Raw genomic sequence first — 15,393 nt, 5'->3', positions numbered from 1 at the left:
TCATTGCGCTCAAGTGCAAGTGAAAAAGTTTTGTGAAATAACACCTGAATCATTTTCAGCTTCAGTGTGAAATGACCATGGAGGAATTCAAGCATTTGTAATGCTTTGTAATGCTTTGTAATGCTTTGAGAATAAATCACACATGTATTGTTACTTCAGTAGTAATGTAAAACATGAATCATATAATGGTTAAAAATTCTGATGGCCAAACAAGAAATTGGCTGATATTAAAGTGCCTCCCAAAAAACCGTATGGTGAGGGCTGATCCAAAAATATTTTTTGCATAATGCCTTAAAATGTTCAAGAAATAGTATTTTGTGACTTTAGAGTAGTCTAAGTCTGACATATGCTTTTCTTTAATTGATTTGAATTTGTGATAGAATTGACTGATGTTAAATTCTCTAGGGCTGTCACAGGCACCATCCTGCTGATGACTATGAATTAAATATTTATATAATACATGTGACAATATGAAAATAAGGAGATGTGCAGGTATGATTGCCAAACTATTTACTAAGTTCAAATGAAGTGGATGTAAGCAATTATAGGTAATCATACAACCTTCAGCAATGAGAAAAACCAATAACGTATAGTCGGCTATAAAAGGCGCAGAATTGTGAAAAATATGAAACAATTGAAGTCTACATGCTTATAAAGGGGGCAATCAAAAACCCTACATTATATTGTAAGTAGAAAGACAAACATCAGGAGATAAACAATAGTTATTAAAACACTGCATAGAAAATGGAAGATTGAGCATAAAAAAATCCACCTTAAAACTTAAGGTGGAAGAACTGTGGTGTTCTTGAAGGGTCAGCAGTTCCTGCTTCACTGATCAAACCTGTTTTGGTATTCCTATTTAAATTAATCTTGTCAATGAGTCATTGATGTTGTCTTTGAAAGTAACACCAAAAGAAAACAAACTACTTTACGCCATTAAAAAAACTTTGGTCATTGAACTCATATATGCATTCTTTAAAGAATGCTTGATACTGAAATGTTTTCATAAAATTTAAGCTTAAACATATGATTTGGTTTTTTTTTATTAACAGCAGAATGCTTTCTCGTGAATGGACAGTTTAATAAAGCTTTAATGGAAGAACAAATATTAAAGCAGACAAAAACAGGATTTAATCTGGCCAATTACAACTTGAATAATTCTGTCACAGTAAGTACTCCTTATTTATAGCATAAACCATGCATGGATCAACCTGAGTTTTCTTGCAACTGATCATGATCTCTTCAAGTATTGCTTATTAAGAACTTAATCCAACATTATTGTTTACAGGACAGAGCAATTAAGCTTGATATGAGTGGCTGTACCAGGATATAATTCCACTCTGATATAATTCCACTCGAGCAATTTTGTCAACTGATTGACCAAACCTTAAATTGCTTTAATAGAAAAAGTGAGAAAATACCAAGGAATTAATAAAGAAGGGATAACATTATGATCGAAAGACAAGAGTTGAAAAGACAAACGATTTAGGCAACATTAAACTCACAGAAAACTATAAAGATTGAGCAATGTGAACCACCTCATATTATTTGCTCTTTATCAATGTTTAAGAAAGAAACAGAGACGATCTCTTGCAAGAAAATTTGTGTGAACACATGTATGGGTTTTGATTTTATATTTGAAAATAGGGTAAATGTATTGTACCTGAAGCACTCCAGAAAATGATTTACATTCTTGAATGATTCATGTTTAGAGAAAACTGAAATGTGGAAATAAAATTTACATTCTAAACAGTTTTCTATCTTCCTCCTCAAGTTACTCACTACATGAGATAATCATAAAAAAAACAGATTTATGACCAGAAAAACAAACTTTACTGTCAGAAGTTTGATGTGAATGAAAAACCACCCTAACTATGGAAAATATACCTGAAGCTAAGAAAGATGAGATATTACACTATCTTTACTATTCAACTTTCAAATTTAGCCATTGAATTTCTAGAACTGTAAAAGATTGGATAGTTCCACAGACTAAAACTATTTTTATAGAATATTTATTTTGAAGTTGGAAAATTTCATCGCATTCTCACAGAGTTAATATCCTCGACATATGTTTTTGTGCTGTATGTAAAAGAAGATCTTGTGATGTTTTTTTTATACTAGGGAAATGATAGCATTTTGTTGGCTTTATGATCAGAAGTAAGTATCTTTATGAAGTCGAGACCTGAGATTTAGATGGTAATTACTGACACATGCGTCTGATGTTGATACTGTTTAGAGAGCCAGGATTTAAAAAGAATGCTATTTTTTGCCAGAGCAATATTTTTTTCATTCCTTGGCAGTGGGTAGATCAAATGATACAGGCATTCAAGATAAACAAATACTTTGTTGGATTACAGAAAGAATTTATTGTCAGTTTTTGTGAGAGCTGTTAGAAAAAAGGCTCCAGCAGGGTTCAAATGGTCAAGGTGTATATTTTGAAACATGTTCCTAGAATTGAAAAATTTTGTAAAATTGCACATTAACTTCACCACAAGCCCATATTATTTTATTTAAACATCCAACATCTTTGTTAGGATGTTATTTTCTGAAAGAATCAGGAATGCCATAAACTATCATATTGTCTGTTATTGAATCATTAGTTGCCATGTTTTTACAATTTATATCATATTGTCAGCTCAGCCCAGATCTGGCTCAAATTTATTTTACATTTGATGACCCTGTTTTCATACAAACATGAGTCACTACTATTTTGTTAAAAAAAAAAAAATACTTTAACATTTTGAAACATCCTGTAATGGACCAATTGGTATTATAAACTTTGAGGTCAGTATTGATACATTTGTGATCCCTTATTAATAATGGTGGATGACTCAAACCACCTTGAAACATTGCATCTGGTTACTTAAGAAATGGAAAACTGGACAACACATTCCAAAAAAAAAAAAAGTCAAATCATGTAGTGCCAATTACCACTGCCTAAACGTGAGTTAACAGCTTTCAACAGTCAAACATTAACATTCTGGAAAAGTACCAATTCCTTCAAATAATACATTTGTTATCATCATTTTTATGCAGTCAACTTAAAAATTAAGTACACACACTTATTCTTAATTCTGATCAATGCAGAAATGCAATGAAAATTTTCTGAACATCCAGATATTTGTTAAATTGAGCTCCGAATTCTGAACTAAAGATTGATAAGGTTATAGAAGTGCCCATTGTTGATGATCCAAGTCAGCAATAAATGTTCTATTTATCCTCTAGTTTTTTTGCTGTTTTTCTTTCTTTTTGTTGAAGCAACAGACTTAATTTATCAAAACTACCGACATATATCATTTATTTTACTTTCTCAAATGTGTAATGAACAAATGACATGAATGAAAAATATATGTTTGGTTGTCCATATCATTGAACACAATACAATGCTGTATTATTTAACTAATTGGCACTTTAAGGTAGATGTCTTTGATCTACATGATCATTTTACCTCCCACCTCCCACCTTACGGTTGTAAGATCTACCCACATTCATGCTTCTTATTTACAATTGTGGATTTTCAGAAAAAATAATCAAATGATAAATTCAACTAGGACAAAATCTTGATCGAATTTTATGTTTTATACCTGTGCTCAAGATTTACTGTAACCCAGACTATTTGTATGGAATGCAAAATTGTGTTCATTCATGATTTAATAAGAGTATGATTATGGAAATATAACAATGCAGTTAAGATCCATTTAATTCAACAAAAGAATCTCCATACAAAAGATTAGGGAAGACTGAGATAAAGACGATGATATGTTCAGTAGCGGTAGAGCGATCACAGGATCGGTAGTAAACCACCGAACTGATATACCGACTAGATATAGACTTAATTAGTGGAATACTCTTGTCAAGAAAAGGATCAAACAATGTTTGTAATCGATTTCCTATCAAAACATCCAGACAAAATAAACAAAACGAAAAATATACTGTTATTGTCTTTGTGCCCCTGCAGTAATTAGCATGCCAATTATGATCCATGAAAACAGACAAGGACATTTTACATTAGAAGCATGCTACTGTTCTGATGAAGATAAAATGGTTTTGTTGTTTAATCTGATATTTCTCACAAAAAAGTTTGGGAGCATGTAATTACACTTAACTGATTGTAGCAAAGACATGGCAGACATTTACATACATGTAAATAATTTGATCTTTTTGCCCTCAAAAATGTTACTGCAAAGAAGTATGAAGGTTTTGCATTCTACATGGTTAATTTCTGTATTCATTGAAGGCTGATGAAACGAATTCTTTTGGTGTAGTCAGAATTGTTTAAAAAAGTGTTTTATTAAACACTTTTAAATGCATCATGGGTAAATTTGCTTAATGTTTATAGCAAAAGAGCATGTGAACAAAATTTGCCAGCTGAAAGATTCTGAAAGGAATTAAGGCATGGGGTGGAATGCTTATTTAATAAAAGAGCATTCAGGTATTTTGAAACAGTACAAAACATGCTTTAAAGTTCAACACTATATGTAAATGGTTGTTTTTGGCTTTGTTTGTTGGTAATTTTTTTCATTCAAACTACTCGAACGTTGATGGTCTATTTGGTTGATTTGGTCTGTTGTAATATTCCTGTTATCCTTATTTATGTACATATTAAAATAAGAAGATGTGGTATGATTGCCAATGAGACAACTCTCCACAAGAGACCAAATGACACATGTTCATTAAAATCTATTTAAGCTTTTATCAAAGTTACAGCCTTGTCATCTTTGAAAAACTGAATCTTTGAAAAAGCTCTTGCTAATCGTTCTCTCTGACTCTATGCTTTGCCATATATATATCGACAGAATTGGCTTTCTTCTAAATTTGTTGTAAGAAAGTTTTAAAATACTATCCTGTACTGGGACCACCGTGTTACATCATTCATGGTGTAACATATTTCTTAAAACCCCGTGACAGACACCGAATTGTAATATAGGATATAAACAAGCTTATCAGCCTTTTTAAATGAAATTTTATTCATGTTAAACAAGTGTAAAACATCAAATGAAAAATCACAACATCGCCTGAAAACACTAAGGCATTAATTTGTGAGAAAAAATGTATGAAACCAAATGATATCCCTGCATAACGGCCAAGTTTTTGTAACTCAGTCAGGTAGAAAGAACGACAGTTTATTTTTGTATTCTGTAGTACATTTTACATGCTAATTTTGAACAAAAAAGGTGACGACCCACCGAGAGGTTGTTAGTAAAAGGACATATAAACACTGTAACAAGCAGTTAAAGGAAAATTCTCAGTGGGATATGTTGTATAATCACCTTTGTTGACTGAATTTTTAAATAATATTTTCATTTCATTTGCATGAAATCTTCAGATGCAATTATAACACATGAAGCTGTTCATCCTTTTCTCAATAAATTTATCCAGGGATAAAAGATAGATTTGTGATACACTTTGAATATTTATATCTTGATCATGTTTGTAGTCCATGTTTGCTGTTTAAAAAAATCTCTTGCTGATGCTTATGAAACGAACAGTTGATTTTACAGAATTAATGAATTACGTGTAGTTTGAGTAAAAATGATATGGATTCGTAAATGACTAATCTCTTGTGAAAAACTTATAATTAAAATAATGTAAGCTTGAGAGTTAAAAAACGTGGGAAATTTTCTGATTTTCTTACAATAACATAATAACAAAAACAAAGTAGTATGTAAACTGTGAAAATATTCTCCTAAGAGTCCTTTAAACTTAAATTGGATCTTACTTAAAAACGATTGTACAAAGATTTTTGAGATAAATGTCACACTTAAGTGAAACACTATCAATTGAATAAGAAAAAAGGAATCTCTTTGAGTTGTAATATATATGTTTGTGCACAATATGAACTGACAGTCAAACCATATTGAGTTACTTATTGAAAATATTTTCATTTATTGTTAAAGGAGGTTTATTTCTTTACATAAAAATGTAAGGAATTGTGAAGTCTAACATCCATAAGGAAAACTTCAGTAACACAAGCACTTACATAATGCCGAGCTCAGCTAAGAAGCAGAGCTGACTTAATGTCCAGCTTCTAGGTTAGATAGTGCAGGAAAAAAATTCTATAAATATTTGATAATAATCAAGATAAAAGATTACACATATTTTACACCTTTCATTGCTTTGTAAACCCTTGAAATGATAGAATCTTCAACTTATATTGATAGAATTATGCCCTTCAACTATCAGTATGAAGTATATTGCACCCGCTTAAGATGTTCTTAAGATGTTCATATCGATAGAACTATTTTTGTCAACAATTTTCGGCATTTCTCTTTGAACTATCCTTGATAAGGCTGATGTGTTTCATTCATTTGTGTACTCTTGCCTTTATCCCTTTGTTTACTCTTTCTTTTATTCATTTATTTACTCAATAGTACAAATAATTGAGAAATATTTTATTGGTCTGAATATTGTTATATCTGTTCGTTAAATATCAGGTAGATTTTCACCTTGATTTAGTCTTTTGAAATTCTTGTGGTTTCGATTTAATTTCGGCATTGACTTTTAAGTTACGATTAAATGTTTAGAGTAGAGGCCAAATGTATTTTGTCTGGATTTTTATAGATTACAAGTGACATAAGTTTGCCTTGGAGTTAGTTGAGTAGAGGAAACGATTGCATAAGAGTACAAAATTCTCTTTAGATCACATTAAAGCAATGTATACATAAGGGTATCAAGTTGGTTTATGCAGTAAAGGGTTTTATATATAGGTCACTGCAACTGTATTTGGATCATTCATTAATTGAAATTTAAAAAAAATATGAATATGATGAAAGTTATTTAAATTTCATTAGCAAAGTACACTGCAAATTGGCTGGTACTTTTTTTTATAAATTACTACCTTTTGAGGTAATATAATAATTTTTTCAAAAACATTATTCTTTTTTCACTGAGGCTTTATGCAACTTAGATAGATAGATCCTTCAGGCTTCCCTCAAAATATTCTACTTTTTTATACTAACACAAAAAATTTTGCGGTCGTATATTGGTATGATGTTGGCGTCGTCGTCGTCTGCCGTCGTCCGAAGACACTTTGGTTTTCTCACTCTAACTTTAGTTTAAGTGAATGGATCTCTATGAAATTTTACCATAAGGTTCAATACCACAAAAGGAAGGTTGGGATTGTTTTTAGGGGTTATGGTACCAACAGTTTAGGAATTAGGGGACAAAAAGGGGCCAAAAATAAGCATTTTTGTAACTTCCAGACATTACTTGTGTGTTAGTGTATGGATCTCTCTGACATTGTACCACAAGGTTCCATATCACAAAGGGAATGCTGGGATTGATTTTGGGGTTAGTTGCCTTAAAATATTAGGAATTAGGGGCCAAAAAAGGGGCAAAAAACAAGCATTTTTCTAGTTTCATGACAATAACTTGTGTGAAAGTGTATGGATCTTTCTGAAATTGTACTACAAGGTTCCATATCACAAAGGGAAAGCTGGAATTGAGTTTGGGGGTAATTGCCCGAAACGTTTAGGAATAAGGGGCCAAAAAGGGGCTAAAAATTAGCATTTTTCTAGTTTCCAGACAATAACTTGTGTTCAAGTGTATGGATCTCTCTGAAATTGTACCACAAGGTTCCATATCACACAGGGAATGCTGGGATTGATTTTGGGGGTAATTGCCTCAAAATTTTAGGAATTAGGGGCCAAAAAAGGGGCAAAAAACAAGCATTTTTCTAGTTTCATGACAATAACTTGTGTGTAAGTGTTTGGATATTTCTGAAATTGTACTACAAGGTTCCATATCACAAAGGGAAAGCTGGAATTGAGTTTGGGGGTAATTGCCCGAAACGTTTAGGAATTGGGGGCCAAAAAGGGGCCAAAAATAAGCATTTTTCTAGTTTCCAGACAATAACTTGTGTTCAAGTGTATGGATCTCTCTGAAATTGTACTGCAAGGTACCATACCACAAAGGGAAGGCTGGGATTGAGTTTGGGGGTGATGAATGATAAGGGGGTTCAAAAAATTGGGGGGGGGGGGGGATTTTTTTCTTTTTTTCCTTTTTTTTTTCTTTTGAAATTTTCTATTTTAAGTTGGTTATTTCTGATTTATATTTTAAAGCAAATAATAATGATATGGTAGGAGATACACACCAAACAGGATGTGTAAATTATTATATAATAAGTATTGTGCAATAGCAAGAAATTTTCAATTGCACAGTATTGCACAATAGCAAGAAATCTTCAATTGCACAGTATTGCGCAATAGCAAGAAATCTTCAATTGCACAGTATTGCGCAATAGCAAGAAATATCCAATAGCACAATATTGCGCAATAGCAAGAAATTGTCAATTGTGCAGTATTGCGCAATAGCAAGAAATATTCAATTGCACAGTATTGTGCAAAAGAAGACACTTCGTATAAATTGCTTATTTCTTGACCAATTTCAATGGGGTTTTATTCTTGAATTCTTGGGGTTCATTAATATGCTGAATCTAACCGTGTATTAAGTTTTTGGATTTTGGGCCCTGTTTTTAAATTGGTCCACATTGAGGTCCAAAGGGTTCAAAATTAAACTTTGTTTGATTTCATCAAAAATTGAATTATTGGGGTTCTTTGATATGCCGAATCTAACCGTGTATTTAGATTCTTAAATTTTGGTTCCGTTTTCAAATTGGTCTACATTAAGGTCCAAAGGGTCCAAAATTAAACTAAGTTTGATTTTAACAAAAATTGAATTCTTGGGGTTCTTTGATATGCTGAATCTAAACATGTATTTAGATTTTTGATTATGGGTCCAGTTTTCAAGTTGGTCCAAATCGGGGTCCAAAATTAAACTTTGTTTGATTTCATCAAAAATTGAATTCTTGGGGTTCTTTGATATGCTGAATCTAACCATGTATTTAGATTTTGGATATTGGACCATAATAGGTGAATGTCCAATTTAAAATTTTTAAGTTCTTAGACCACATTCATTCTGTGTCAGAAACCTATGCTGTGTCAAATATTTAATCACAATCCAAATTCAGAGCTGTATCAAGCTTGAATGTTGTGTCCATACTTGCCCCAACTGTTCAGGGTTCGACCTCTGCGGTCGTATCAAGCTGCGCCCTGCGGAGCATTTTATTTTTATAAATATAAGAGTTGTCCTTAAAAACATTGCTAATTAGTCTGTCCATCCTGCCATCTACATTCAATTTATAGCCTGCTTAATCTTTAAAGAATTTGGTAAAATGCTGAAAGCTAAAGAGCATAGTACATGTCAACTGGTGGTCTAGTTGAGAATTGAAAATTCAAATGTACGAAGATCAAGAAAAGTAAGTTTTAATCAAAATTAACAGATTTGCTGTAGCTTATTGTTTCAATAATACCCTTGATTTTTTTTTAATATCAGTGGTGGATCCAGAAATTTTCATAAGAGGGGGCCCGCTCCAGTCATTCTTCAGTGAATCCCTATATAATCAACCATATTTTTCCCGCAAAAGGGGGGCCCGGGCCACCTGCCCCCCCCCTAAATCCACCTCTGAATATAGTCTTTTACTTTGTCCAATACACTAAAGTAACTGTGTCAAGCTCAGAGTTATGTTCACACGTGCTCCACCTTAACTTATCATAGCTTCCTTGAGGATTTCCTCATGCTAATTGGACATGCTTTGTTCATATTTAATCATCACCATGTGCTCTGCAAAGCTTAGGTTTTAGTTGCATCATTTTGAACCAAAACATGAATATATATTTACTTAATTAGTCTACTGAGACAATATAAACAGTATTTGCAATATTATATGAAACAATGTTTTAAAATAAGTAAACCATATCTAAGACTACTATAACACATTTATAGTATTCTCAGATCATATCCATTTAAAAACACAATTCAATCACACTTCTAGATTAGTTTGGAAATATGACTGTAATGAATTTGTACTCCAACTTTTACCATGGAAGAAATATTTAAATATTACTTCCATGCTTTTACTAATTATTATTTATTGACAGATGGTCCTCATCTGTAAAATCTCATGCTTGTTTAGGTTAGATTCATAAATTACTTCCACTTTGTTGTGTACCTGTAAACTTTACAGGTGATCAATCACTTTGATGTTAGAAATACCAGTAATTATCAATTATAACATTGTTTATCTATGTACATTTCACCAAGATAATTTAAATTTTGATTGATTTCATTTTTGCTACCCTGTGGTTTTCATACAGGTACATGGTCATGTATTTAAGTAGTCATTTCAAACAGGTTCTAAGTTAATTATGTAATAAATGACATGTATTTCTCAATGAGGGTGAGAATTTTTATGACATGCTTTGTATCCAGCTGTGAGGAATTGTATTAGCAAGTCATTAAGTAATATTGTTTATTTGCAAGATTTATTATGCAATTAAGAAAAGTGATAGTGAGAAAATACTTGTACTTTGACAGATCAGTTTTTGCTGGTAGAGGTTTTGAGAAATGAACATTCAAGTGAGTTATAATTGATCTATAGACCAAAATGTGATATAAACAGAATTGAAAATTCTGCTTAGAATTGAGTGTGTCAGGAAATGGGTCAATTGATACTATTTAATGCTTGAATTGACATATATGTATATTTAAAATGCATTGAAAACTTGACATTTGCTTGAAAATTGATTCAAATCAATTTCTTTAACATGGTAATCATTGTAATGTACATGGTAATAATAAATAAGTAATGAATTGTTAATGTTGTATGATTTAAAAGCAGAGATCAGGGATAATGTTCTGTTATTAGTTATCGTTTTTGATAATAAAAAACCAATTAAACGGTGCAATTTTATAGCATGATTAGCATCAGATGCAGGAAAAATAATTTGTAAAGTTTGAATTGAACTGTGTATAGTGCACCATGCTAATTGTTTTGTAAAAGCAAGGACATCAATTTGTCATATATCTAAGCATAATGTTACTTGATCTCTTTGGCAGAAAGAAATGGAAATTTTAGATAAAACAAAATCAGTAATTACAAAATGGACTTTATATGAACCGACTGATACCAACGAAAAAATATTCAAAAAGGTTAAATTTAAGATTCAAATTTGGTATGCTATTATTAAGTACTGAGGAATTGCGGCTGTTTCATATTTTATAAGTACAGAAAAGATTAGATGTGAAATATAGATTAAGTATGTAACTTGGTCTGGTTTGTGACACTGTATAGCTGCAGGAGGAAAGTCATACTCAAAGTGTTAAGAATTATTTCCCTGTTTGTCTCCCCTGTTTGATTATATTATCTCCTTATTCTCTTTGATGTTTGAAATTCATATTTTAGCTTTGTGAAATATCTGATCATCAGTTGATTGTGAAGTTGATCGCAGGGAGTATCAAATTTCAATGTGTATCATTATTATCAATAATTTAATGCAGGGTTTCAAATTTTCAAAGACAGTCGAAAATTTATTAGATACAGAGCTATTATTTCAGAAGAATAGTCACCATATCAGATGCAGTTCTGCTTTTTTTTTTTTTTCTTCTTCTAATGGCTCAAAAGCTCAAAAAACCATATCCCATAAAGCTTTGTCAATACATTAATGTATCGATAGTCATTACAGCATATTTAATCAGTTTTTCTGGCTGCTTTTATCATGTTGCATTTTACAAGCCACAAAAATGGTCAAATACGATAAATACACAATAATTTTTGTAGAGCATTGCATATTTTTGAGTACAACTCCGGTCAGTTTGGTTTTTTCTGAATCACTGAGTCTTGGTATCAGGTTCTGAGGTATCAATCATTCATCTTGTGGAGTTGCTGTGCATGGTTATGTTTTTTTTTTTACAATAAAAACCGTTTTTTCTCCACTTTATTAAAAAAAGAACCAATTACCAAATAAGTTGACTTTGACGTGATCAATGTATGTGAAGGGTCACTCAGGGCACTGTCAGGATCTGCATTTCATTCTGATTGGAAAAAAGAGATGAAGGATACCAAAGGGACATTCAAACTCACAAGTCAAAAGTCAAAAGTTATACAATAAAAACAGATTTATATTTTGAATTGGCCAGCCATTCCTGAAAAATAGAATTTGATTAATTGTTGGGCAAGAACTCGATTTGACAAATGGCTAAGAATCTCTCTAAAGAGTAAGAGCTTTAGTTTGATTAATTATTCCATAACTTTAATACCAATTTTGATGTATTTTATTCAGTCTTGTATACAGCCTGACAGAAACGATTGATTTTATGATTGCATCCAATCCTCAAATCAACGATCAAGCATCCTGTTTACAATGAGTTTCCATGTAATTTATCCTCAATTTTTCCGATTTTTTTGGTCATGTATTCTGAATTGGAAAGGAAGTAATTATCGACTTATGATGTAAAATGATCAGTCCTTTATAATAGTATGGATATTATGTAATTAATTGTAAAATCATGACATGGACGGAAGTTGCTAAGTTTTTGTGATCTTTTGTATCAAAGAAAAAGAGAATTTCATATATTAATTATTCAAATAACTCTTTTTCAAACTGCATATGAATCTGAAATAGCTGCAGAAGTTAAAGTACTATTTGGGTTTAGTTACTCCTAATTCAAATTTGTATGTTCATGACTTCGTACATATAAAAATGTTCCTTTTGGGGAAGTAGTATTGATTTGAAATAGGAAATATTTGTTAATTTCAAAACAAAAAAAGGTAAAAGAAAAATCAAAACCTTGTATGAAGTTCAAAGAAATGGAACATGGTCATCATAATTGACTATGTTGTTTTTCTCTCCATGAAAATTAATTAAATATGCATGCAATATTTCAAAATATCCTTTCAGTCCTTGCTTTGAACTCACAACTTTCATCTTTCAGAATGTTTTTGTAGAATTTTTTTTGTAGGATTATAAAAGGGAAGAATATATCAACATTTTGACTTGTATATAAACTGAAGATTAAGTTTGAGCTCTCATTCAAGCTGCCACAAATCATAGTCAAAGATCAAAGTAAAAAGTTCTTCTTGTGTCAATTTCACCGATTAATAATGTGTATTGATGTTGATGTTTGGGAGAATACACAATAATGATAACATCTTTTGAAAAAATGTTTGACATAAAAAACAGCTGAGAGATAAATTGTTTTTACATAAAGGGATAGAATCAGTATAAATATTTTTTTTAAAGGAGGGATACATAACATCTTTAATGATCATTTGATAGATATGTCAAATTTTGATATTGACATGTTATTTGAATAAGATGAAAAGAAACTTTGAATTTTGGGTGGAAAATAAAGATTTTGTGTAATTGTTAGATTTCAGTTTGATCTGTTTACTACTATCTGACTTACAGTGATGAAGGATATACATGTATATAAATTAACAATTCAATTACACCTATTTAAAAATATAATCTTTTTGAAGGAATTTTAAGTTCACTATCCAGTTCCATTCAGTGCCTTCTTGTCATTTATTTGCTTACTTAAAAAAATACTGGTAGCTAATCATACCACTATCTCAAAGTATTATATTGACAGTTTATATGATTCCAGAAATTTCACTGCAATTAATTTAGCCACAGTACATACTGGTATTGTGCAATGGTATCAGATGATTGTTTGTCAGTTGAAAAAACTTCAAAATCTTGGAACAGCACAAAAAGTTAGCAAGGAAATATATATTCTGCAAATTATAGAATTATGGATAAAAAAACCAGAGAATCTGTTCAAAAGAATTGTGTAATTACATTGCCACCAGTGAGTTAAACATTTAAAATCTTTATTTTGAACTCTGTGGTGTAATTCTAAACCCTTTCACATACCATCTTTTCTGTAGTCAGAGTTTTGTAAGAGATGTAAAGTTAGACTGTCTTTTAAATCAATTTATCCTCAGGCTTTTTATTCTTCGTTTGACAGATAACATAAGAATATTAATAGAGAATATGTGTAGCTATAACAAGCTAATGAATTTTAAGTGTGAACTTGATCCTCTGGTAATTAAAGCAAGAAGATCACCTATTGTTATTTTCTGCAGAGGTGACCTGCTCAGTTATAATAATAATGTGACATTGTTTGTTTGGGATGTGACTTGTTCATAAGAAGACACTTGGTACAATTTTTGATCCAAATTCTATGTAAGATGGTGCAGTATTAGGATATGAATTAAATGCATACACATTGACTCCAAATTGCCAATGAATATCTTAATAAGGTGGTTATAGGTTGCAACTTAATTGTGGCTAAATTAAATTGCCTAGAGATGGATTGAGTTATTGTGAGGCCATCCTTAGGTTTGTGTTGATGGTTATATCTGGTCGACCTTGCTTGATATGAGTACAATCTGTATCACACAGTAAAATAAAACAGCTGAATTAAATGATTATGCAGTTGTTCCTTCTGCTTCAATATCCTTTTTAACACAATATCTACCAATGTCCAGGTACAAATCTTTTATTTTATCAAATAAAGATAAACAAATTGTTCAAGTTCAATTTTATATTGCCAATGCCTTTAATTTATTCTGCCTTTGGAAAAATTGATCAGTAATTGGAACACTCAAGCTCAAAATTTGAAAATAATATATTTACGAGTATTGAGTTAGGGCACATTATTTTTTTTGGGGGAAATAAGTGCTCCAACAATGATGTCACTTGTGAATTGTACATGTAGTCAGCAGTATAGGAAAGCCCTTGCTGATTTAGTTAATGTCTGCAAATTAATGTATACACAATTGACAGGTTTCTGTGAAGACAAGTCTTAAGTTGGAGAAGCCAGACATCTAAATGTCATCTCTGTATTGGAGATATTCAGTTCTGATTATGTCTATTTCTCTGAATTGTCAATTTAGGGGTCTCTAATCCAATTTACAGAGACAAAATCGGTAAGAAATGTTGCTGCTTTACATCCCCAGCATAGATCAATAAACAGATATTCTCCTTTTTTGTTCTTAACATGTTCTTTCCTTCTACGAAAGGTGTAAAGTTGGAAGGCATTGTCAATATTAACCTGCTTGAACTGCACTTATACTTGTGAAAAGCCTGAAATTGCTTCAAGTTTCTCTGACATGCTGTTGTTCTCGTTGCGAAATAAAAGGAAAAGTAATCCTTGCGTGTTTAATGGCAGAAAGCTAATCAGGATAAACGTTTGAAGCAAGGCATGGAATGTTAACTTGTTGTTTGTCGACCTGTAATTAACAACTTCAAATGATGTCAAATTGTTTTTTACCTGTAATTAAGCACATCAAAGTGATGAGATAAAAGGAAGGTGTTTACCTGAAAATGACATCTGTATTAAAAGTTGCTCAAGTTGTCAGGTATATTAATAGTTAGAGGATGTGCAGAGTACTACTAATACATTCCAAGTATTAATTAAACTAAGGAAACACTTGTTTAAGGGCTTATATCAGTACATAATACGTAAAAAGGAAATTGTTGGGTATTATCTGAAAAGTTGTGGGGTTTCGTAAAAAAAAATGAAATAATTGGAAGTTTTATAAAAAAA

General features: G+C 31.4%; 1 protein-coding gene across 3 annotated transcripts in view; it reads left to right on the top strand.

Moving 5' to 3' along the window:
• Window positions 1–15,393, top strand: part of LOC127702074 (protein naked cuticle homolog 2-like) — a 63,733-nt gene that overhangs the window by 8,603 nt on the left and 39,737 nt on the right. Inside the window, exon 2 of one of the 3 annotated variants that reach the window (XM_052206076.1) lies at window positions 1,056–1,168. In XM_052206076.1, coding sequence (XP_052062036.1) covers window positions 1,056–1,168 — 113 coding nt within the window. Of the gene's footprint in view, window positions 1–1,052; window positions 1,169–10,389; window positions 10,417–15,393 lie in introns of those variants that run through there. The other 2 variants (XM_052206075.1, XM_052206078.1) reach the window with 2 other exon arrangements.

The sequence above is a fragment of the Mytilus californianus genome, unplaced genomic scaffold (genome assembly GCF_021869535.1).
Source record: "Mytilus californianus isolate M0D057914Y unplaced genomic scaffold, xbMytCali1.0.p SCAF_5, whole genome shotgun sequence".
Lineage (NCBI taxonomy): Eukaryota > Metazoa > Mollusca > Bivalvia > Mytilida > Mytilidae > Mytilus > Mytilus californianus.
The sequence above is the reverse complement of the archived record's forward strand: the minus strand, read 5'-3'. Positions and strand labels throughout refer to the sequence as shown.